A 25,427-nucleotide genomic window follows, 5' to 3' on the forward strand; every position below is an offset into this window, starting at 1 on the left:
ATCCCGATAGTGCGAGATATATTCCAACAATGATTTATGTTGTCGCATGGAACACTTATCCCAAGCCAACCAATTTCTGTTCTCTTCATTCGTGGGCAAAAATTCCTTTCTAAATACAGCCTCAAAGGTTTCCCAGGTCTATGGTATGACGTTCTTCTAAACTGAGAGACATCCGCCATTTATAGGCATTGCCTTCTAATGTCAAACTTGTCTGTAGTGAGAGTACGCTGTAGATCGTGAATTCCTTCCTACTTACTGAGAAAGATATTCACCACATCTTTATTGCGCTCTCTTTCCTCTCCCTTAAAGTTGGTGTCTTTCTATTTTTCAACAAATCGTCCACCTCCTTTTAAGTGAGAGAGTGCAGAGAAACCGGAGGGACCCTGTCCCTGACCAAGAGGACCCCGCCCCTGATTGGGTACTTGCTCCTACATATGTGTATCAGTAGAGCCCTTGGCCTGCTCTTGCATAAATTGCACTACTAAAGTGAATAATTTACTACCATTTTCATTCAAAGATGCAAAATTCTTTTCCATCGCAAAAATGTGTGATTGAAGTGCTTGAAATTCCTGAATGTCAAGAAATTTGTAAGTATCATCTCCTCTCGTAGCCGCACGGGTACCCTCCTTGAGAGTATCCGACTGCGGGCCATCATTGGGAAGATTTGGCGTATGGTGCTCGGAATCAAAAGCCATATTGACGTTGGAATCCATGGCAACTATGTGTAGTGCTAGCAAGAAAAGAAAAAGTACCTTGGTTCAAAAGATGCTTATTAATGAAAACTGATCGTGCTTGTGGAAATTGTAAGTACTTAGCCATGCTAATTGCTGAATTTTGACGTTTTTCAAAAAAGACCTTGCCTATCCCAACCATTACAACTCGAAAGATTGTGGGAACAACCACCGCTGTCGAGCGTCCACTCACTTGTTGCCAATTGGATCTCCAAGCCGTTTGTAGTTGTTGCTAAATTGGAATCTCTACCTTGTAAAAAGATGGAGAGTGCTTCTATTCGTGGTAGATTTTTTGAATTTATAGAAAATCAGCTTTAATGGATTTTCCTTAGCCGCCTTGACATCACTGTATGCTCTTGATTGCTTGAAACCCGTACCGAGCCTCACCTCGCCACGAAAGAGGGTACAAACGATTAGGGAAGGGGGGGGTGTGTGTGTGTGTGTGTGTGTGGACACCCTCCCTTGATCCAAATTGAATATTCTAAGGCCCTTGGCCTTGTGCATTCAAATGAGAAAAGAGGGGCTCCGTTGAGCAATGGTGGGACAGCAGCAGCACTCAAGGAGTTGAGAGAGAGAGAGAGAGAGCATCCACTATGATGCTCCCCAGTGTGCAACGCAATGATGAGAGTTGGAGAGCAGGTCCTTGCGACCTGCCAAGCTCTCGTGTGTCCTCTTTCGAGCAAGTCGGCTTTGGCTCTTTCCCCCTTGCAAGGGTTGCTGCACGTGATCCTCTACGACTTCCTTGTCTCCACGGCTCCCTTACTTGCATGAGCATGCAAAAGCATGCAGAGTGGAGAGACCACGACCCTTTTTGCCCAAAATAGTTAACGTCTGATACCAAATGTAAAGCCCTGAGGGACTGCTTGCCTGAATCCTCCTCCTTATCTCCCTATTTATAGGCCCTTGGCCTTGTAGGATTCCTTGCCCATGGGATCCTTGACCCCCCAGGGCTGCCCTTGGCATGACAATGAGGGACATAGACAAGTTTGGGTTCCTAGAGGTCATGTAGTAGCACACCCCATGATGAGTGCTCATAGTTCTTTTACACTTCCTAGAGTAGATACGTTATAGTAGAGGTGTTAAGTAGAGGGACCACAATAGAATACGAGATGTTCACAATGATGACAATGGCCATCTACTATGAGACTGTCTAGACCTGGAGTTTGACGAGCTAGACATTCACGACCATATGTGAGGAGAGGTCAACATACATTTGTTGAGACATTGTAGACATTGAAGATTTGGCTATCAAAGAGCCGACCACCTATCACACCATAGGCTGACATGAGCCATAGCTCACTTGAGATTTCTACTAACCATGTTGTTGACTTAGAGCTAGTTAGGAGTCATCCACATTGAGGGATCTCGAGCCACAGAGCTCATTGATGACACAGTCATAGGCTGATGTCATCCCTAGACCCATCAATTGTGCTATAGATTCTACTATCCATATGGAGCTAGGTGCTAGCCAATCAATGAGGAGAGTCTCTCAGCTGGAGAGATCAGCTTGGTTTACATGTTGACACACGACAACCTTGTGGATCTCTTCACAAAGGCAATGCCTTGAGAGAAATTTAAATATTTTTGCAAAGCTTTGGACTTGCTTCCCTTTGTGACCTAATCATGTCCATAGGGCATGGCCCTTGCCTATACTTTGTGTGCAAACTCTCATTCAGTACATCTGTCCAAGGGGTATTTGTTGCCATGCATATGGTAGTGATTTTTGTGAACGCACTCAGGACCATCAGGGCACTTTTCCCCTCACTAGGATGTTTTCTCCCCCCATGCTTTGAATATATGATATCACTCTAGGGCTCTCTTATCTTAAATTCTCACACCAAGTAGTCCATTCTCCATTCTGTGCCTTCAGCTTCTTCTCTATCTCCAAGTTGTGTGTGCATTGCTGCAACCCTAACTCCAACAAAGAAAAACTTGAAGAAGATGCCCCTTGGAGAAACATTCGTGCTGTTAAGAATAAATTAACCACTTGTGTTTTTTGAGGAATAAAAATATTCTGGAGGTAATGCTAGGACACTTTGAAGGGCAAGGCCTACGAGGAGCCACATGTATGACATGCATGACAAGCAATAATCGAGAAAAGAAGCTCTCCTCAAGGGAGTTGGATTGGAGGAGATCAACATGCTAGTACCCATGGTCTTACATACATTGGTTGATGGAGCTTATATAGCTCTACTTACATACATTGGAAGTAGAGCATGCTAGTACCCATGGTCTTACATATATTGGAAGTAGAGCTTATATAGGTCTACATAAGATGGCCATGATCTCACTACTTAGGTTAGTGAGTGGCATGCTAGTGTAGAGTGGGCTCTCACTAGGGATAGAGACCTTTGCTAACAATTCTCTTAATTTCTTTGTAGGATTATCCTATAAGAAAGGTAGGAAGAGGATCTTCATTTTACCATAGAGAAAAACATACTGCACTTCTGGATAGCCACTCTTTCCTTGTTCACCTAAAGAAAGAGAGACATACAAACCGTGCTTTGGAAATTCCCTCATGGATCTTCATTATCATTTTAAAAAACACTGGCATATTTTAAGCATTGGGGTGTGAGTAAAGAAAGAGTTCTTGTAGGCATCCACGCTTTGTAGTTTAAGGTTACTGATTAAGTAGAACAAGGGGGGATCATTGCCGCCATATTAATATGCTTTTTGTGACTCATAGTAGTTGGTCATTATGACACACGAGTGGTTTTTGTTTCATGCTTGACAATTCATGCATATCTTGGTTGAGCAAGAAGAAACCTACTGTGGCCACCTCTAGTTATGAGGCTCCGTATATACGGAATCTTTCACAGCTATGGTTGAGTGTGTATGGCTCATGCGCCTTATGGTTGATTTGGGAGTTGGATAGGAGTCTCATACTCTCATCTACACAGATAGTCATATGACATTAGTAGTTGCAAGGAACCCAATCTTTCATGCTCGCACAAAGCACATTCAAGTGCATTATCACTATGTCATGGAGAGACCCTCAAATGAAGACATCAACTTGGCTTACGTGTTGACACATGAAAACCTTGTAGATATGTTCACAAGACATTGCATCGTGAGAAATTTGAAGCTTTTTAAAAAGCTTTGGGCTTTGCTTCCCTTTGTGAACAAATCATGTCCATAGGGCATGCCCTTGCATGTACTCTATGTGCCAACTCTCCTTCACTGCATCACTCCCAAGGGGGCTTTGTTGTGATGTGTGTGAACACACTGAAGACCGCCGAGGCACTTTTCCCCCCTTCACAAGGATTTCTTTTCCCTCATGCTTTGTATATATGCCCATCACTCTAGGGCTCTCTTATCTTGTATTTGCACACCGAGTAATCCATTCTCCATTGTGTGCCTTGAGCTTCTCTATATCCAAGGTCTGTGTGCATTCCTGCAACTCTAACTCCAAAAAAGACAAACCTAAAGAAGGTGCACCTTCAAATTTAACATTAGTGTTCTTGAGAAAAAATTAACCACTTTTGTTTTTGATGAAGAAACTCCTCTCTAATGCTAAGACATTTTGAAGGGCAAGGTCTGTAGGCGAGCCACATGTACGACATGCATGGCAAGTAGTAATTGAGTCAATAAGCTCTTTGCAAGGAGCTGGATGGGAGGAGATTAGCATGCTAGTACCCATGGTCTTACATACAGTGGAAGAAGAGCTTATATAGCTCTAGATAAGATGACCATGATTTGAATACTTAGGTTAGTAAGAGGCATGTTAGTGTAGAGTGGGCTCTAACTAGTGATAGAGACCTTTGCAAGCAATTCTCTTGATCTAAAACGTGTTAGGATGTTAGAATATTGATTTGAACAAATAAAATCCTCTAAGGCTCTTACCAACATACAATTTCAATCACATCCCCTCACCTCTACGCATACAATTTTTACTCAATACTTTCAAAGTTGGATACACCAACATTTGAACCCACACACTGGCAAGCCATTTTCCATTCTTTAATCATAATTTTAATCCCATGGCAAATAAAGTGGCCCCCCTCTGAGACCCCATTTGCCTCCAAATGCTAGTTGAGATGAGCATTGGTCAAGCTCTGCCCAAAAAATTTTGCAACATTCTTTTCAAAAATGTAGATAAGAATTTGAATTTATTAGATATTCTCCCTTTTTGTCTTTTTTAGATGGTCTTTTGGCTTCCCACTTGATATCCGAGCTACCCATTTTCCGGTATGGGAAAGGCCACTTGATCTTCTAGAGTTTGAATCTTTTTACAAATCTTTGTGCTTGCTTTCCTTTGTGGACTGATCATGTCCTTAGGGCATGGCCCTTGCCTATACTCTATGTGCCCACTCTCATTCCCTGCGTCACTCCCAAGGGGGATTTGTTGCCATGTATATGATAGTCATGTGTGTGAAAACACTTAGGACTGCAGGGGACAGAGTTTTTTCCCTCACTAGAATGTTTTCTTCCCCCGTGCTTTGTATATATGTCCATCATTGTAGAGATCTATTATCTTGTATTCGCATACCAAGTAATTATTCTCCATTGCGTGCCTTGAGCTTCTTCTCTATCGCCAACCTGCAAATGCATTCCTGCAACCCTAACTCCAACAAAGACAAACCTGAAGAAGGTGCCCCCTTCAAAAAACATTAGTGTTATTAAAAAGAAATTAACCACGGCATATTTTTTGAGGAAGAAAAATCTTCTCCAATTGGGAGATAATCCTAGGACATTTTGAAGGGCAAGGCCCGTGAGGAGCCACTTGTACGACATGCATGGCAAGCAGTAATTGAGCCAAGGAGCTTTTCTTAAGGAGTTGGATGGGAGTAGATTAGCATGCTAGTACCCATGGTCTTACATACAATGGAAGTAGAGCTTATATAGCTCTAGATAATATGGCCATGATCTCACTTCTTAGGTTAGTGAGAGGCATGTTAGTCTAGAGTGGCCTCTAACAAGTGATAGAGACCTTTGCTAATAATTCTCATGATCTAAACCATTTCAGGATGTTAGAATATTGATTTCAACCAATAAATTCATCCAAGGCTCTTACCAACATACGATTTCAATCACATTCCCTCATGTCTATGCATACAGTTTTTAATCACTACTTTAAAGTCCATATACACAACATTTCAACCCACACAATAGTGAACCATTTGCCCATTGTTTAATAACAATTTTAATCCAATGGCAAATAAAGTGGCCCTCTTGGCCCCACTTGCCTCCAAATGCTAGTTGAGTTGAGCATTGCTTAAGCTCTCCCCACCAATTTCTATAGCACTCTTTTCAAGAATGTAGATACAAAATTGAATCTATTGGATGTTTCCCGTTTTTTTCTCTTTTTAACTGCCCACTTGAGATCAGACGTACCCACTTTTCGGTATGGGTAAAGCTTCCAATCTTCCCCTCTGATACTACCCCATGATTTACAAACTTATGGCTGGGTTGTTGGGAGAGGTGGAATAACCCCGAGGCCCATGCCTTAAATGACCCTAGGCGGTGGGACTAATGGTGTTGAAGTGGAAATGTGGATCTCGACGCCACTTGACGTCTAAAGTTTGAATCTTTCTACAACGCTTAGGGCTTGCTTCCCACTGTGAACTAATCATGTCAAAAGAGCATGGCCTTTGCCTATACTCTATGTGCCAACTCTAGTTCACTGCACCACTCCCAAGGGGGATGTTGCCATGTATATGGTAGTGATGTGTGTGAACACACGAAGGACCGCCATGGCACTTTTTTCCCTCACTAGGATGTTTTTACCCCGTGCTTTGTATATACCCCCATCAATCTAAGGCTCTCTTATCTTGTACACACACCAAGTAGTCCATTCTCCATTCTGTGTCTTGAGCTTATTCTCTATCTCCAAGTTTTGTACACATTGCTGCAACCCTAACTTCAACAAAGACAAACCTGAAGAAGGCGCCCCTTTGGAAAACATTAGTGTTCTTAAGAAGAAATCAACCACTTGTGTTTTTAAGGAAGAACACGCTTCTCCAATGGAGAGTAACACTAGGACATTTTGTAGGGAAAGGCCAATGAGGAGCCACATGTACGACATGCATGACAAGCAGTGATTAAGCCATAGAACTCTGCTCAAGGAGTTGGATGGGAGTGGATTAGCATGCTAGTACCCATGTACATACGCTAGATGTAGAGCCTATATAGCTCTAGATAAGATGACCATGATCTCACTACTTAGGTTAGCGAGAGGCATGTTAGTGTAGAGTGGGCTCTAACTAGTGATATAGACCTTTTGCTAACAAATCTTCTTGATCTAAAACATTTCTGGATGTTAGAATATTGATTTCAGCCATTAAAATCATCCAAGGCTCTTACCGAGATACAATTTCAATCACATCCCCTCACCTCTATGCATACAAGTTTTCATCATTACTTTCAACTCCGGATACACCAACCTTCAACCCAAACAATAGCGAGCCATTTGCCCATTCTTTAATGACAATCTAATATCATGGCAAATAAAGTGGCCCTCTTGGACCCGATTTGCCTCCAAATGCTAGTGGAGGTGAGCATCACTCAATCTCTCCGCATCAATTTCTACAGCATTCTTTTCAAGAATGTAGAAAAGAATTTGAAATTATTGGATGCTCCCCCTTTCTGTCTCTTTTAGATGGTCTTTCAACTTCCCACTTGAGATCATAGCTACCCACTTTCAGATATGGGTAAAAGCTTCCAATCTTCCCCTCTAATACTACCCAATGATTTCCTTTTTTTTTTTTTTTGTGTTTGGGTTGTTGGGAGAGGCAGCATAACGCCATGCCTTAAATGACCCTAGGCGGTGGGACTAATGGTGTTGAAGTGGGAATGTGGATCTCGAGGCCACTTGATTGTCTAAAGTTTGAATATTTTTGCAAAGTTTTGGGCTTGCTTCCCTTTGTGGACTTATCATGTCCATAGGGCATGGCCCTTGCCTATACTGTATGTGCCCACTCTCATTCTTTGCATCACTCCCAAGGGGGATTTGTTCCCATGTATATGGTAGTGATGTGTGTGAACACACTTAGGAATGTTGGGGAAATTTTTTTCATCACAAGGATGTTTTCTTCCCATGTGCAATGTATATACATCAATTATTCTGGAACCCACACAATAGCGAACCATTTGCCCATTCTTTAATCACAATTTTTATCCTAGGGCAAATAAAGTGGTCCTCTCTTGGATCCCATTTGCCTCGCATTGCTCAAGCTCCTCCCCACCAGTTTCTACAACATTCCTATCGAGAACGTAGATAAGAATTTGAATTTATTGGATGTTCCTCATTTCTTTTAGATGGTCTTCCAACTTCCCACTTGAGATCATACCTACCCACTTTCTAGTATGGGTAAAGCTTCCAATCTTCCTCTCTAAAAATACATTCTTTAATCACAATTTTAATCCCATGGCTGATAAAGTGACCCTCTTAGACCCCATTTGCCTCCAAATGCTAGTTAATGTGAGCATCTCTCAAGCTCACCCCACAAATTTATTCACCATTATTTTCAAGAATGTAGATAAGAATTTAAATGTACTGGATGTTTCCCCTTTCTGTCTCTTTTAGATGGTCTTCCGACTTCCCACTTGAGATCAGACCTACCCCACTTTCCCGTATGGGTAAAGCCTCCAACCTTCCCCTTCAATACTACGCCATGATTTACAATTTTTTTGGTTGGGTTGTTGGGAGGGGGGGCTGTGAGACCAACGGGTAGACCGACATGCGAATAACCTCCCAACCATCCTATATATAGGCCCCTGGCCCTCTTCTATATATAGACCCCTTTACTGCATGTGTGTCCGGCACATTGCCCGGGCCGTGCCCGTCTAGTCCTACCCTTGGCATGACATTACTCCCCCCTTGGAGAAGCATTTTTGTCCTCGAAAACACAAGTGGTGGTATCTTCATAAGAACACTAATGTTTTCCACCGTGGCATCCCTCATGGATCCAACGGTTCGTTGAATCGGAACCCGGTTCATTGGGAGGTTCAATGAAATCAAGAGTAGCATCTTGATTTTCCACATTGTTTTCCCTGTGCAACCGTCTTGGTTAACCGACCCATAATCAAAAGAGAGTGAAGGCTCCATTTAGAACTCACTTGAGAATGCTAAACGAGTTATCACAACTAAGAGGTGTCTAAATGCATACCCAGGTTTCAGACTTTCTGAAGGTACTGGAATGTGCAATATAACATCGACTCATCTTTCCATGAAAGTACTATGCTGACATACTCATCAGCAGCAACCAAGTCCTTGACTTGCTGTGGTTTCTTGCCAATAGTCAACCTCATCCAAACTGATGATTAAGGTTGATAACTTGAGAATAACAGGCAGAGACTAAAACTAGCCGTAACATGCCTTTCATCATATGAAGCAAACTCCAAACCAGAAAGGTAACCGCTCCAGTTGTTTCACTTCTTGCTAACGTATGCACTTAGCATATCCTTTAGCAAGGTTTACTAACGTATGCACTTTGCATATCCTTTAGTAGTAAATAGAATGCTTGTAAATTGCCCATCCTACGCGGGATGAATAGTAGTAGTAAGAGTGAGGTGCTTTCCCCCTACCACGTACAGACAATCGCCCACGACTGACGACAACTATGACTCAATCATTGAGTATCTAGCCATATACTCGATATGGAATGGAGACAACCAACTAGGTTGAAAGCAGATTGGAGTTTCAAGCAGCCAATCACAAACACCCATACGTAGCCATCACCTTGTATGGCAGCGTGTAAACTCATACTAAATCTGCAAGAGAGATTGCACTGGCAGTGCAAAAAATTGCAGAAACAATAATGTCCATGAAGTTGCATGCTGCTCCGAATAAATTTGTGTTAAACACTAGGGCCCATAACACCTAGTGTGCATGCATTTAACACAAACATATCCAAACCGCAATTCCATGACGAGACTTTGGACCATAACAGAATGTGACAACCCGGTCACACCTAGCTACCAACCAGAAGACATTCTCATGTACATAGCATACTTAGCTATGTGTAGAAACAACCCTCCGGTAAGGTGGTTTCACAACACTTGTAATCGCACAAGTTTGTACTTAGTACCCGACAATTTCTGGCCACTGAAATTGCTCCTGATACTGTGTGCTCAAAATGGTCGAATCCATGGATGCGACCAACACCTAGGGACTTCGTCACGACACATTGGTAGATAGTTGGCGCCAGTGTCAGTCCTAGAGACTCATATTCCCCACATGTGGAAAATGTCTCAAACAAGGATATCAAGAAAAGAGACATCCATCAAGTACGAGCTGGTACTTGTGTGTGGAGGTAACTACAAACACTCTGCGATAAGAGTGAGAGGGACCCTCATTATCATGCTCCACATTGGCTAAACTGAACTCCTTGAGTTTCTAGACCATGTTGTATCCCATGTGACAACATGTGCCAAATCGAACCCTACACTAGGTTCGTAACAGTGTAATGTATAGTGGACACTACGGTCCAAAATACTCTGTTCGAACATGCCCTTTGCATGGCTTTGAAACATTCAAGTGTAGTTATACGACTTGCACTGGAAACCGTGGGTGTTGCTTGCGCAATCCCACCCCTTTGGTTAACATCTACGTAGTCAAACCCCTTGGTAAGACCATGTGTAGTGAAGAGGATCGGGGAGCACCACAGACGGAGAGTGAGAGAGAGAAGGAGACACACACACACGATGTGGGTGGGGAGACTGTGAAGTGGCAGCTCCCCCTATACAATATACTCACTATAAGTATAGGGTAACAATGGGCGGGCGCCCATGACCTGGGCGACCGGTCAAGGCACATAGGCCTTAACCCCAACAACCTCCCACTTAAAGGACAATGTGCCTTTAAGCAAGATCTACTAGTGTACAACTAATAGAAGGTGAGAGATTCTCTCAACCTATGCCCACTGACTCTCGATGAGCTAGTGCATCCGGCTCTACTGATAGACAAACATCCTACTGCGGAAGCCACACAGAGCTAGCTCCAAGCTCTGCAAATAGTCTACAAGAGCTCATGCACTCTTGCAAGTATCGGTCCAATACCTGCAAACCTCCCCTATGCTCTATGCCGAGATCAGTCATCGAACACCTAATCAACCTACTGCAAATGCTCCCACTGCAGCTGCGATATCTGGTCTCAAGATCAGCATCTCATACATGAGACCACCGAATGCCGATGCAATGCTAGCGGGCCCTGCTAGCTCTATGGAGCATGCATCAACATATATATCCCTGGCAATAGGCATCTCTGACTGACAAGGCGTGTCAGCCACATGCATCTCCTGACTGTCCACAAAAGACGCATCAACCAACCTCAGAGCAAACGAGCTGCTCTAGGTGTCTGCTGGAAGACATATCTTGCACAACTATATCCCCATGCTCACTGTCGAGCATAGAAAGGAATGACTGCATAATCGCTGACATCTCAGCCTCCTCTGCAATCATCCACTGCAAACATGACGACTCAATCTGCTGTGACTCACTAGAGCTCTCATGCTCTAACTCCGTATGCATAGACTCTTGCACAACGTCCTCCTGTCGTGACTCACTAGAGCAAGACCGCTCTACCTGTCTATCCTGCATAGAAGTATCTTGCACAACTGACTCTCTGCTTTGCTTAGTCACTAGCAAAGCATGCATGTCCGACTCTATCACCTCTTTGTGTGACTGCTCAAGTAGTGCCCCAACTGTGTGCACAACGAGCTCACTACTCTGCACTCCATGCAAAGTACCCTGCAACCCATGAGCAAAAGAGACTCGCCTGCTCTCTCGCTCTCTACCTGGCTGCGTGATCACAGAGACAACACCGTCTCTCCCGTGATCCACATGCAATGGGTAACCTGTACCACGCCTGGCACCTCTCGCAATCACTAGCAAACCCAAATGCATCACAAAATCTCGCTCTCGTAGCAAAATCTGACATCCACAATCTCTAAGCTGACCAATCGAGATCAAATCCCGTCTCAGATCTGGCACATAACGCACATGACACAGGGTAAATCTCATACCACTGGGCAAGGACAAACATACGTCTCCTGTACCCTCAATGTCATACACAGCACCATTAGCCATGTGCACACAACCAAGTCTCCCACTAGAAAACGTGCTAAACCACTCACGATGCGACGTGACATGGAAAGTAGCATCTGAATCTAGTAACCAATGTGAAGACAATGTGCAATCCGATATGCAATCCGTAGACATAAGATCGTCTGAAGACAAGCTAGATGTAAATGTGACATCACCATCACAAGCATACTCAGTAACCACCGTACTGATCTCACTAGCATCTGTCATGCCCAAGTCTGCATCACGCATCTGTCGCCTCCGTTGTATCAAACGCCTGAAACATCGACGCCTAATGTGCCCTCTATGTCCACAATGCCAACATGTCAAGTCTCTATGCCGTCGAGACTTGAGTGTGGGACCAATCTCTCCCATGGACATAGAAGTGGGACTAGACTCCCCTGTAGACATGGATGTCGCGTACATAGCATGTAAACTCTGCCATAAAGCATGAGTTGTAGTCTCCCTCGAGACCTGCTAGTCAACAGACTCAATCAGATGCAAACGAATCGTAGGCATTGCTAACTCATCAAGATCCTGCCAATCATCATCACGCATAGACTTGGGCTTCGCCGATAAACCACACAAGGGTTTATCCTGCCCCAAATCCGCCAATGCAACAAGCATATGCTCCTTCCAAGCAACAAAATCTGCACCATCAAACTGTGTCAGACCATAACGCTGGAAGTCAAATGAAAAATCAGCCATAATGCTCGCAAAAGAGCAACCAACAATGAGTAGCAAATGTCAACCAAATCAGCCCTAAACTGGCTCGAATCGCATCAACAAAAGTCTGCAAATATGGCTGCAAATCAGCCCCAAAACAGCCCCAAAATTCAGCTCTTAAACAGCTGCATAAACAAGTCACAAACGTGTCCCAGATCAGCCTACAACTGAGTCATACATGGACACCTGCAAAGAGGAAACAATGGCTGAAAATTCAGCACCCAAATAAGCCCTCAAACCTGCCTGTAAACTTGTAAACCTGTAGCTGAAACCTGCTGAAAAACCTCAAGCCATTAGTGCTCGAATCCGGCTACCTAGCTCGTAGCCACACAAGCATACATCACAACATTCACTCTTGTGAGTGTGTCAAGATAACTGTACGCCTGTCAAACCCGTGAGCTAATCACCAAGCCCACAATGTGCTGTATCAATGCATACACACGCACAAATCTCCCACCTGCAGAGAACATCGCACACAAATGCTGAGTGCAACCCGCAATCTCTACCTAGATCGCAAAAATGATGTGCATAAAACTCCTGGGAAAATTTTGCCAGAGTTTCGACGCACAATGGCTATCAACACAAAATAACCATTGTCTTGCAAGCTCAATACAATGAGCAATCAATGCGCATCAAACTACACTCAACATACATGCATAAGCTCTGCAAACCTGTGTCCAACAAATGCTCACAAAGAGTACCACAGGTGATCATACATGTCATCCATAACCAACCTCTGCACTTGCTCACAAGATCTACTGCTCACCACATAAGCATACATAGAGCATTACCCGCTCAAACACCATGTATGCAAGCCACAACACTGTAGAAGAACCACTCAATTGCAACTGGCAACACCTGTGGGAGTACTAGACTCAACCTGTACCTGGGAGTCAAACCCGATCTTGTAACACCTCATATGTGCCTGCTACCTACAGTGTACACGGGTAAGCTGTCTGCAGCAAAGAAAACAACAGAGCCCAAAACTGTCATGAAAAACAGTCTCTGTGTTTTTAATTTCAGACCCACCTGCACTCCGAATCAGAAAATGATTCCTTCTACGAAGTCATAGAGCTCAAAGCCAGCTCCGTTTTGAACCAAAAAGTTTTGGAATCGGAGCTCTGTAGCTCAAGTTATGAGCAAAACAGTAGACTGCTGTCAAACTGCCAAAAACTGAACGACTTTCTTCTGTTCTTCTTTGAGCTCATAGAAAGGCTCAAACTCACTTCCCACCTCGATGCGTGAGCTGAATGCATCAATCTCACAATGCTTCCATGTCTATGGAAGCTCCAAGATCCAACCTGTCGCCGATGTAGCCGTTGCAAAGCTTGCCCGAAGAGGGAAAATGATGTACACTGTGGGCTGATCTGTAGAGGAACTCTGATCTGTGAGCACTAGGAAGCTCCTGAGAGCTCTCCTGCAAGCCTTTGTATGTCTGTCCACAAACATCCTCTATTTCTTTGCTCAGATCTGTGACCTCTCCGCCATAGCTGACGAGTTCATCGCGAAGCCGTCCATCTACGCTCTCACACCTGTCGCTCTGATACCAATTGAAGGGGATCGGGGAGCACCACAGACGGAGAGTGAGAGAGAGAAGGAGACACACACACACACACGATGTGGGTGGGAAGACTGTGAAGTGGCAGCTCTCCCTATACAATATACTCACTATAAGTATAGGGTAACAATGGGCGGGCGCCCATGACCTGGGCGACCGGTCAAGGCACATAGGCCTTAACCCCAACATGTAGAAACTGCTCAACTAGTAGGTAACGGTAACTAACATAGTTAACCATGTACATAATGATTGGAATCAACTCAAAAAGTTGAATTCGTCTGCTGCCGTGTGGTAGATTGCGGAATTCTTTCCTTGAAAGTATAACTGGGAGAGATCAAACTGTGATCCTCAATGCCTATGGGGTGATTTAGTAGTCACCCGCCGGGTCGTACCCCAAACAATATGTCCATAAACACTCCGTAGTGCTATAGAGAGAGCAGGGAATCCACACAAGTGAACTGCTTAGCTCTTATGGACAGCCATGCTGTCGGAACTGATTGCTGCATCTATACTCCTTCGTAGAGATCAACGGCTGCGGCTGTGAGTTGAAGATTATAAAAAACTCAACTTGAGTGTCGCACTGAAAACATGTAGTGCAAAAATGACACCCTAAACATCCTTAATGACAAGACTCTTGCTTGTCCATTAACGTCGATGTATACTCCCCTGGGTAGATCTGTTCAATCTTGAGAACAATCACCCAAAGAATGCCAATAGTTGGGTCTTACCCTTGGCCTGACAATGGCTCTTAGCAGGTGTGGCTCATAGCCCTTGTGAAAATTAGTGTTCAGCGGACGAACCGATGAAGACGAATTTGAGTAGCATCTTAGCCATGTGTTAGCTGAGAGTTAGAGCACCTTGGCTCAAGCTGACTCACGAGCAAAACAAATATCAAAAGCTTCTCAGAAGATGTTTCATTTTTCCCTTAAAGAGAGAGAGAAAGAGAGAAGAAGAGCATGCTGGGCTAAGGAACTTTCCTTAAGTTTTTAGAGTGTGTGCCCAATACGCATCTTATGCCTGACTTGCAGCTTATCGTATAAGCATTCCACAATTGTCCAATATGACTCGCTCATTGAGGGAGGTAACAGAAAAACACAACCACATCTTGACCTACCTTACTTACAGGGGTCGTGATTGTATGAAAATGACTTAGCATTAGCACTTTGCCTGTGAAATAAGTGTTGTTGTATGTTGACAGCAACCCAAAAACAATCCAGAACGTATCTTGTCCTTGATAAAGTGTCTGGTGTGAGAGCGGAAGCGTGTTTCCTGTGGCGGTAGAATTGAATCCACCTAGCTAGCATGCCGTGCATACATAATTTTAAGCCCTTGGCAAAAGTGATGGCCTCAAACGTGAGAGCCACAACCATAAGTGCCTTGCACAATCGAAACTAGGAGGAATTCTGTGAGGTGATATTCCTTATTTTGCCAGTTTTGTCAAACTTGTGTGCCATGGCCCTTGATAACAAGTCATTGGGCAGTTCCTTGGCACAAGGGAGAAGCCTTGCTTCATGTAAAATTGCCAAAGCACTTTGATTTACACAATGATAGTAATTGCCAAGCAAAGTGTAAACATGGAAAAAACAAGAAAAACTTAAACTTGGCTAACCTGGTAGTTGTTGCTCGCGTAAAGGTGGCTCATAGCCAAACCGACCGTGCGAGAAAGAGTTGTCGCATATGGATATACACCCTCTTGTATCATATACATCCGTCGTATACGGAATGAAATAATCTGTAAACCGTTTGCCAAAGCCTTCCCAAGTTTGTATGCTCATAGCATATGCCAAACGTGGTGAGTCACTATGCAAGATGCATAAAGAGAAGCCTTGCTTCGGACATTGCCCTTGTAAGTAGATACATGCCATGCATTATAAAAAGTCGCAAGGGTTAACTCTGGAGTGGTGTACTCAACACCACAATGGTGTATGCACTTAATGAGCCTTGCTCAATGATCAGAACAACATGTTGAAGACCAAGTGAGCCGTGCTCGAGCATACAATTAACAACTGCACACTGAGAATGAATCAAACAAGAAAAGTGCAACAAATCGTCATATCAAAGAAAGTCGACCTTGTCGATCATTCACAACCAATAGACCTTGTCTACTGACAGTGAGTCGGCCATGCCGATCATGTGAGCCGCTGTCGGCTGCTCTAGTCATTGAAAAAAAGAGTGTTGTCTGTCCGGCAAAGAGTCGGCCATGCCGAACAATTTCGTACCTTTCATCAAGTCGAGGTACAAGCTATGCAGATCTTCACGAGGTCTGAGTAGTCTTGTCTGGCCCTTGGCCAGACATTACGCCAATTAACCTCCTCCGACAAGAGTGCTGTCGAGGTTGTTGTGTATCCAAGCCATGCTTGATACAGGTTTGCAAGGAATCATTGACCTTTCGCCAGTAATATATGCAACAAATTTTTTATGCTGATGATAACTGTCACAAGCCGTGCTTGTGCTTCATGCACGCATCTCGGATGAATGTGGGAGCTATGCAGCAGAAGTGATACTTTCTCCATCCGGAGAAGACTCTTCGTAAGCGATGAACAAAGTCAAGGCATGCTGGATGTTTGTCTTGAAATCAATCATGGGTCGTGGGACAGTCAAAGTTGGCAAAATAAAACCTTCGCAGAGTCCAGCTTTGCTGGGTTATTACGCCTATGACAAGCCATGCTTGGATGCAAAGGTGATAATAACATCGTTGGCACAAGCCGTGCTTGTGCCGGAATGCAACATATTTGCGAAGAAAGTAACAACAAAATTGAAATATATTGTGTACCTCAGGATTCACTCGACGTGACTTGCCTTGCCGGCCGCATGGCCAACAATAGATTCAAGTGATGAGCGGCCTTGCCGTGCCTTATACCCATTGACCGAGAGTCATCGGATGCCATGCAAAAGCGATCGGCGTCCCCTAATAATGCCTTGCATTAAATGGGCAATCCATGGTGTAGTGGGAAACCATGCCTCCGTATAAGCATGGCTTACACTCTGCATGTACCATTGCAAGTCCGTCCGACAACTTGTAAATTTGCTGCACAAGAAGCATGCAAAAAATTCTGGTCGATCTTCCCCTGTCGTCGCCGAGATTGTACCTTGAATCTCATTGCCGTCTGGAGCCATGGCAGCCATGGATCTCCATGATCGCGGGGCCGTGCCCTTAGGAGGGGAGGGTGCCCAAATTAGGGCGCCCAAAGTAAGCAAAAAAATAAAAAAATGTGAACTTACTGGCTATGGCGACGACGGGAAGAGCCGCGAGGGAGGCGAAGACAAGGCAGTCCACCTGTGATGGTCACATGCTCCTCGCGTAGTGTCGATTTGTGCCTGGCTTCCCTGGGCGACCTCAACGATGCCCACAACATGCAAATCAGCTCTGCTCGACCCGTCCCCCCTTCCCGACTTAGGGCGGTTACCCGCGGTCGGCTCTGAGTTCAGCTTCTTTTCCATCTTCCTCAACTTTGCATGCACTTGCATGCTTTCACGCACTCATCAAATCCACCATGGGAGAGACTCCATACAGCCCTCCGTGCCTTCTCCCTTCCTTAAGGCCAGAGAGAGAGAAGAGTCGTCGTGCATCCCTCCTCCATAGCTCCCCTGCTTCTCCCTTGAGCTCTGATACCAATGTGAGACCAACGGGTAGACCGACATGCGAATAACCTCCCAACCATCCTATATATAGGCCCCTGGCCCTCTTTTATATATAGACCCCTTTACTGCATGTGTGTCCGGCACATTGCCCGAGCCGTGCCCGTCTAGTCCTACCTTGGCATGACAGAGGCATAACACCAAAGCCCACATCTTGAATGACCTTAGGTAGTGGGAATAACGGTGTTGAAGTGGAAGTGTGGATCTCGAGGCCACTTGATCGTCAAAAGAAAAACTAATACTACCCCCCCCCCCCCCCCCCCCCCCCCCCTTTTAAAACCCACAACCTTCTAGTTGGTAGCATCACACCCTTACTAGATGCCTGCGTGGGATTTCTTGTCCCCCAAGCCAAAACACAAACTCATATAATAAATTCCCTAGAAAAATAAATTAATTGAGACCAGAAAAGGTAAACCTAAACCCATCTAACGGATGATGAGGTTCTTGAAAATCATGCCCTAGTTGCATTTCGTGAATATCATCGATGAGGATTTATTTAAAAGCCTTTGAAATTTAGTGTTTTTTTTTTTTGGAGGAGGGGGGGGGGGGGGGGGGGAGGAGGATACTTTGGGGGCTCTTAAATATTTCGAAGCAAGACTTCATCCAAACAATGAAATGGTCGTAGTTATTGCAAGTCAAAGTCTCAGAAGAGGTTGGGCGATAGAAATTTTGATTTCATGCAAAACGAGGAACTTTTTTACGCCAAGGAAAACTAGCACGTTCTTGTGTAAGATGTTATCTCCTTTAGAGTTACGCCTATGGTTACAATTTCCTCAAAACTTTATGTGGTTGTCACTTACTTTTCGAGGAATGCCATCTAGGTTAGAGTGAGCACAAGGCACTCCAAGGGTCGACAAACAATGCTATAGTGGCAGTTTGCAATGGATGGTTAACCTTTCTCCTTGACTCTTGGAGATTCGATTGCATGACAATTTGGACGCTTGGATGGTTAGATTTTCTTGGGGAAAGATTGCTCTTATGGAATAATGGGTAGAAGGATAGAAAGGTAGATTGTTGGCAAAGAGAGTTTAAAAGATTGCCCTTTGTGGATAGGATGGTGCAGCACAGAAAGGAGATTGTGGGCAGCATTATTGGATTGGATAGAGGGAGGAGGCCAAAGAGTTTTGTTTTTTTTGCAACCAAGTTTGGAGAGGCGAAGAGGCCCACAGGGTTTAGCTTAGCCAAGCACAAATGCAAATTCTGGAGAATCTTGGCACATTTTATTAGCAGGAGCAGTACAATTAGAGGAAGCAAAGCAAGAGGAGCGACATGCAGAGAGAGACGGCGAGAGAGAGAGAAGGGAGCGAATGAGAGAGTGTGTGTGTGTAACTAGCTTTTGAAGCTTTCGTGCTAATGCCCATTTGGGAATGGAGATGCAGGTACGCCGAAGTGGTACCTGCATGAGGCCCCCATTCCCTCTCTCTTTCCACTGTTACCGAGGAATGTAAAGCTCGATTGCCTCCCTATTTCGCGCCATGGCAACGCGAGGGCTGCTTCACCACCCCCTGCAAGCTCGTCCACCTTCCCATATCGCGGTCTCTCTCTCTCTCTCTCTCTCCCCCACCACACCAAAAAAACCCCCTCCCTCCCTCCAAAACACACACACACAGACACACACGATAAAACGACGAAAACCAAACACGCGCGCGCGCGCTCACAAAACGCACGCACGCACGACGCATGCTCATGCTTAATATTTGTCTTCTGTTGTCCCTGCAGGATCCTCGCCACCTGCTTCCCAGGAGGTCCTCTCTTCCTTATGGTGTACCCGCATTTAGGCGCAGACCACCATCAACGCCCACATTGCGATCTGTGAAATGCATGAAGGTGGAGGATCAAGCAGTTGGTAAAGCGGAAGCAAGGGATACCACTCAACCTCAATTGGAGTCCAGCAACATGGACGCGGTAGAGTATGTGAATAAGGCATACCCAGGGCCCATTGTTGAGGTCGATCCTGTGACTGTCTTTCGTCGCATAATAGCAGAGAGACGCACAAGCTTAGCCATGGCTAGGGCAAAGCAGCAAGCAGATGATGCGGCCATCAAACAATCCACGGCTCCCCTGCCTTTCATCCTTGGCAGCAAATGGTCAGGCAAGTCCACTATTGCCATAGCCTTGGCTTTGGTACTTCTTGTTTTGGCAGCAATGTCATATTTTCTAAGATCAAGACCAGATAGGGAGAAGCAAACAGGGCTTACACCAACAGAGGAAAAGGACAATGATGATGCATCTCCTGATAATGGCAGACGCAAGCTTGTGAAGGACACTATCAAAGCTCCTGAAAGCGTCCTGACAGCTATGGCCATTGGAGCGGCTTCTGTAGGCAGATCTAAGGGGCATACTGGTTCAATTCACGACACCATGCATGCAGGAAATGGTAATTTGGTTGACTCACAGACACCTGCCGAAGGAGCAGATATAAAACTGAGTTTGAATACAACGGGAACAATCAATACAGAAGAGGATAAAAAAACGGAAGGGCATGAAATGCCTACCTTTGGGCAAGCCTCATACAATCCGAGCAGTATAGGGGCATTTGGTTCCTTTAAACCTCAGAATGCAGGTGTTGATGTTGCAGAGGGCCCTTGGTTTGCTCAAGCTGCAGATGATCCCAGCTATCCACAGCTGGAGTCGAGTATACAGTCTGCATCTGCTGCACAAGTTGTATCGGACAATGTCCTAGCTCACAAGCAGGAAGTGCATGCTTCATCCGAGGCCGTTGTAAACAAGTTTGTTAGTGAGGTGTCCGTGAGTGAGGTGAGATATGAAACCCTGCCCTTGAACAATGTGGTTGATGGTGAGTTTTTGGGTGAGGTTGTATCTGTTAGTGTCGCAACAGAGGAAGCAAGTGACAGCAGCTATCAAGTAGAAGCCTTCAATTCCGAGGAGCCTGAGGATGATGCTGACTTAGCAGACAGCAGTGCAATTGTAGAGAAACTTGAACAGATGATAGGGCATGAACCAATTACATTCACTGAGGATAAGAACGTGGCGAGCGAAACTGATGTTTCGAAGCACAACACGATTGCTGACCTTCCTGCATTAGAACTCCCCAACGATCAAAGTAGCAAGATGGTTTTGGACACGGACATTGGCAGTACAGATTCGGACATCGATGACAGTGAGAGTGATGAACACTATGAGGCAACACAATCCTTTACTCCTTTAGCAGTGGGTAAGGTTGCTTCTGAGGAAGAAAGTCAAAGTGAGGTCGATGATGAGGGTCAAGACACAAGTTCACTTGATGTTGAAGAAAATGGAGAGACAATCAAGCTGCTGTCTGGCGTTGATCAGAGTTCTGATGAAGAAGTTGCCAGCTGGACTCACCATGAGCCAGTTCCAGCCAGCCAGACTTCTGAAGAACTACATACAAACGGTAATCTGAGCCTCGATCAATTCACTAATCAAGATTCAGGTATTCAATAGCAACAAGTGCATATTCTGATTTGCTTCCTTTGTTTTCTTATTCGAAACTAAAGTTGGATTAAAATTTCCATGGTTTTGGGACAAAAAAGTATGGGATAGGTTACCGAAATTTCAGGTGTATGCCATTTTAGCAAAGTCTAAGAACAGATCAGGAGCTTTAATTAATCACCAGTGGTTCACACGGTGTGTCGGTATATCAAATCAGTATTGAGCCAATGTCAAGGGTGTTTCACAGGTGCTATGGCCTATAGCTCAACAGCAGATGCGGTACTACAGTCTTTGGAAGAGGTGATGTATGGTTGTATTTAGCTTGTTTTCCTTTTAATCTAATCTGGTTGTTGTTGTATTCTTGTTGATTCTGTATTAGCTGCTTTTCTGTAGGATTCTACAGGCGCCATGGCTCATTGTACAACAGCAGATGCTGCTCTGCAGTCTTTGGAAGAGGTGATGTATAGCTTTGTTTAGATTTCAGTATGTAGGAAGTGGTCACCATTTTTAATCCTAATCTCTTTGGATTCGGTTATGTGTGTTTGATATTTATATCGAAATGTTTTCTGATTCAGTATTAGTTGCTTTCTGTAGGATATTAGAGAAGACAACAAGAAAGCTTTGGAGGCAGCATTGCCTGCCTTAGCCATAGGAGTTGGGACTGTCGGTACACTTTTTGGAGGTACATATGTCCGAAAAGACTCTCTTGACTCCGAACTTTGCAGCTGAAGGCTTTATCTTCATTTCTGACATTTGCGCATGACTCAACTTTACAGTTGCTGGAGGCCTGCAAGTTGTGGGATTTGCAGCTCTTGCAAGCTTTCTCTCTCAGGACTTCTTCTGGGCGAAGAGCAGGTATATTCGTCTGTTTATGTCCTCATGCTGGAGCTTGATATTCATTGATGGTGGGTCATTTGTCGTTGTAATGGAACGGACATTTTGTGTATTGATTCGACTAACTCTTTATGGTGCTTTCTTTCTCTATTGCCGTACGTGTTTTTGGATATGAGTGACATGGGTTATCGTCATCTTTTTATGGGATGCATGTCTGACTGTGTGTGTGTCATCGGCATCTTTATAGGGAACACATGTCTGTGTTTTAATTTGATTAGCATGGCATACGGTGGGTGCTTATCAATTGTAATCAAAATATATGCATGTTCTCTGTTGGTGACATGGTTGATTGGTGGTACATATTTTTTATTTCATCGACGCTTGTCCAGGGAGGAGTTGTATCAAGAGCTGAAAGGCATAACGAACCGCCAGAAGCTTTTGGATTTTCTGGCAAGAAGAAATATTGTAAGAAAGGACCAGGAAGAAGAATCGAGTTTGTAGATTGTTATGTAGCTATCTTCAGTAGCCCTTGTTTGTATCATATATCATTCTTCTGCCATCGCAGCTTCATAACCAAGAGCGCAGCAGCACTAAAGGGCCTATCTCCATTGGTAAGATAGCTGAAGAAGCTGGAATGGCAAGTAAAGTTGCTGAGATTAAGGCCATGTAATTATTCCACTAGCAAAGGTTAGGAGTGGTACTTGCCCGATTCTTTACTGCTCATGATGTACATGAAGGTAGGCTTCTTCGCTTGTAAATTATCACAATCACTAGAAAGGGGTAAGCTGCTTTGCTTCTGTTTTTGCTGTCATGTGCTTCTGCATGTGGATGTAAGAGAATGCTAGACACAAAAGAGCCATCATTGTGTGTTAAAATAAGACATTTTGCATTGACCAACTCTTTTCCGATGAAGAAATAGATTAATGTGTCATTCAAAATGGGATACAATGCCAATGGGTAATAGAATGCCCAAGGGTAGTGCGCGAAGGCCATAGTATGATTCTTGACGTGATTTTTATTGGTGGCTATCTTGTTATGAAGAGTTTGCAAGCCTTTGTGAGAAGAATCTGCACAGCGCCCTCGAGACAACGGTTCCTATGGATTTTGGCATAGTTGGTGGTCTAATGACTCGTGTAATAAGGAGTAAATGAAATTCACTGGTAGGATTCATTTTACCCTTGCATCCTATCACAGCTTGTCTCCAACGATTCTCTCTACCCTGGTTGCATCCGCTTTCCAAGTTTGATGAAGCATTTTGCAGGCGCAGAAGGCATGAAGCAGTGTTTCCTTTCGAAGTCCAAGCACCAAGGGACATTTATCTCTGGCTTTTTTGTTTTGATGGCCATTGATCTTATTGAGAGTGTATGAAGCTAGATTCAGTTTACTTTCTACACATCTTCACATATCATTGTGTAATTTCATGTCTAGGCCCTTTTGCCTAGCACAAATTTGTCAGACAAGGATGGCTGTTGTCCCCCTATTGTTTACCTCAAATGTGTGTGAATTACTTTAAATGGGGACAAAATGCTTCAAAGAGGATTAGAAACTTTTGTTAGCAACTTTGTCATTACCTGATGGGTCCTAACTTTCACCGCTTTTCTTTTTACAATAACACATGTTTGTAAAGACTTTTGCATTGCTTTTGAGCCAAAGTTCAACACTGCATAGGACACTTTAGACAACCTCCAATTGAATAACACTTGTTCTTTTCTTGCCGTATGGTTGAATCTGTTAATGCCATGATAGCGAGTGAGTTCAAGGACAACGGTCCATATCCACTCCGAATGCTCTCAAAAGCTGCTACTCCAAAGCCTAGTTTGTGCTTGTAAAGCAATGGTCTTGTAGCATATGAGAAATGCCTTAGACGGGTTTAACAACATTCTCATGGTGGCGAGAGTTGGTGCCACGGGAAACAAAATTAGATGGAAACTATTGGGCAAGTGTCCAATTGGTAGCTAAATTTATATCAGAAGATAGACTGATAGTTCGGGGCTGCTCATGTACCCTAAACCCTAAACCTTGAATTGAACCACCCTTCCAAAGCTGACAAACCACTTGCTGAGATAACAAGGTGTCTGGAGACGGAAGTTGGCTCTGCCTCTCACTGCGACGAGAGAGATGAAATGAAATGTTACATTAACTTCTTCAAAAGGCCAAATTGACCTATGAGATCAGAAACTTACAATGTAGTGGATTTGGTACAGTGCCAGAGTAACAAAATAAACTAACAAACAACAAGACAAACGAGAGAGAGAGAGAGAGAGAGAGAGAGAGAGAGAGAGAGAGAGAGAACAAGAGACTATAAATTAAAGAGGAGGAAAATAAAACATTCCTTGCAAAAATTGGAAGGGTGCCCCAATGCACACGTTGAAATTCCCTCGTATTTACACTCCCTATCTACCAAAAGGCAGTGCCAACAAAAGAGTGACAAGAAACTCATTTGGAATTCAAATATCAATAAATACATGAATTTTCCTTCCATCGCAATACTATTTTTGATGGACTATTTCCTCCTTATAATTGGCATAACCCCCCTCCTTCAAGAACTTCTTGAGATGCCTCTGTGAAAAAACTGTGACCAAAAAGCTATTGAAAGCATTTGATTTTAATGATCCAGAAAGAAACTAGGCCACATGGTAAGAAAATGCCACATCAAAACCCATCATGCGATTGCCACATCATTGATACAGATATGCACAATAAAAAATGTCGCAATTTGCAATGCACTTTGGGGGTGGCCGTAGAAGTTTGGTTAGTTTCTGTCTTTCTCTCAGCTCTCTGATCTTCGTCCTGGGGCTAGAGCAGGGTCAGGGTCAAGGGGCATCAAAAGACAAACCGATCAATTTAGAACAACAGAAGACTACTAAGACGCAACATGCTCCACAAGCTAACATTGGGAGCAAGGACAAGTCTTATTTAGCCTTATCGGCTCCTCCAGTCCAACAAACACGAATGCACCAACTCCAACGACTTCAGAAGAAGCCACTGCATGGAAGGATGGTGGTACAACAAGCAGACCGGCATTGATGCCTTACTCCACCCCTTTCATGGCCTATGAAACCTCTAAAACGGATATTGATACCATCACAAACGGTTGTGTTGCCATGATAATGTCTGGATGGAACACTATGGTGTATGCCATGGGGCAACTCATAGAAGCCCAACAAAAGGCTCCCGATGATTCTAGGTGAGCAGGAAAGGAACCTTAAAAGCCTTTATCACCTGGTTCGCATAACCAAAAAAATGATGCAGCAGGAGAATCAAGTAGTAATGAACTTTATTGAATTTGTTCCGGATTCTGATGTATTGATGTACACCTTACCTGTTAAGGAGGCCTACCTGTTTAGGTTCTTTCCAGCCATGTGTCTATCATATCCAGAACCATCTGATTAGTAGAGTCATATCAGGATAGTTGATGAGCTCAGAGAGTGGTATGAAGGAGCCACCACTAAATGGACAACTTGGAATCTGATACGCTTTCTACACAATCTCAAGTTGAAGAT

The 25,427-nt window shown here is 44.1% G+C and overlaps 1 protein-coding gene across 3 annotated transcripts; it reads left to right on the forward strand.

The window, feature by feature from the left end:
* Positions 1 to 18,828: 18,828 nt before the first annotated feature.
* Positions 18,829 to 22,731, forward strand: LOC147446229 (uncharacterized). 3 transcript variants are annotated; one of them, XM_086525495.1, is made up of 8 exons: positions 18,829 to 19,211; positions 19,396 to 21,091; positions 21,338 to 21,390; positions 21,484 to 21,546; positions 21,685 to 21,772; positions 21,867 to 21,945; positions 22,314 to 22,389; positions 22,490 to 22,731. In XM_086525495.1, the coding sequence occupies exons 1-8, from the start codon at positions 19,152 to 19,154 to the stop codon at positions 22,592 to 22,594; spliced, it is 2,220 nt and encodes a 739-aa protein (XP_086381621.1). In that variant the 5' UTR covers positions 18,829 to 19,151; the 3' UTR covers positions 22,595 to 22,731. The 3 variants fall into 3 exon arrangements, with proteins under 3 accessions (XP_086381621.1, XP_086381620.1, XP_086381619.1); XM_086525493.1 differs by having other exon boundaries at positions 18,830 to 19,211; positions 19,396 to 21,052; positions 22,314 to 22,731; XM_086525494.1 differs by lacking the exons at positions 21,338 to 21,390; positions 21,484 to 21,546; positions 21,685 to 21,772; ... (1 more) ...; positions 22,314 to 22,389; positions 22,490 to 22,731 and adding an exon at positions 21,192 to 21,331.
* Positions 22,732 to 25,427: the final 2,696 nt, after the last annotated feature.

Source organism: Adiantum capillus-veneris, chromosome 12 (assembly GCF_014529385.1).
Source record: "Adiantum capillus-veneris isolate H3 chromosome 12, ASM1452938v2, whole genome shotgun sequence".
Taxonomy (NCBI): domain Eukaryota; kingdom Viridiplantae; phylum Streptophyta; class Polypodiopsida; order Polypodiales; family Pteridaceae; genus Adiantum; species Adiantum capillus-veneris.

Excerpts from the sequence above, each read along its gene's own strand:
- LOC147446229 (XM_086525495.1), top strand. The coding sequence starts at position 19,152 with ATGGCAACGCGAGGGCTGCTTCACCACCCCCTGCAAGCTCGTCCACCT. Across the intron at positions 21,773-21,866 it reads TGTCGGTACACTTTTTGGAG|TTGCTGGAGGCCTGCAAGTT; the intron begins GTACATATGTCC and ends TCAACTTTACAG. Across the intron at positions 21,946-22,313 it reads TTCTTCTGGGCGAAGAGCAG|GGAGGAGTTGTATCAAGAGC; the intron begins GTATATTCGTCT and ends ACGCTTGTCCAG.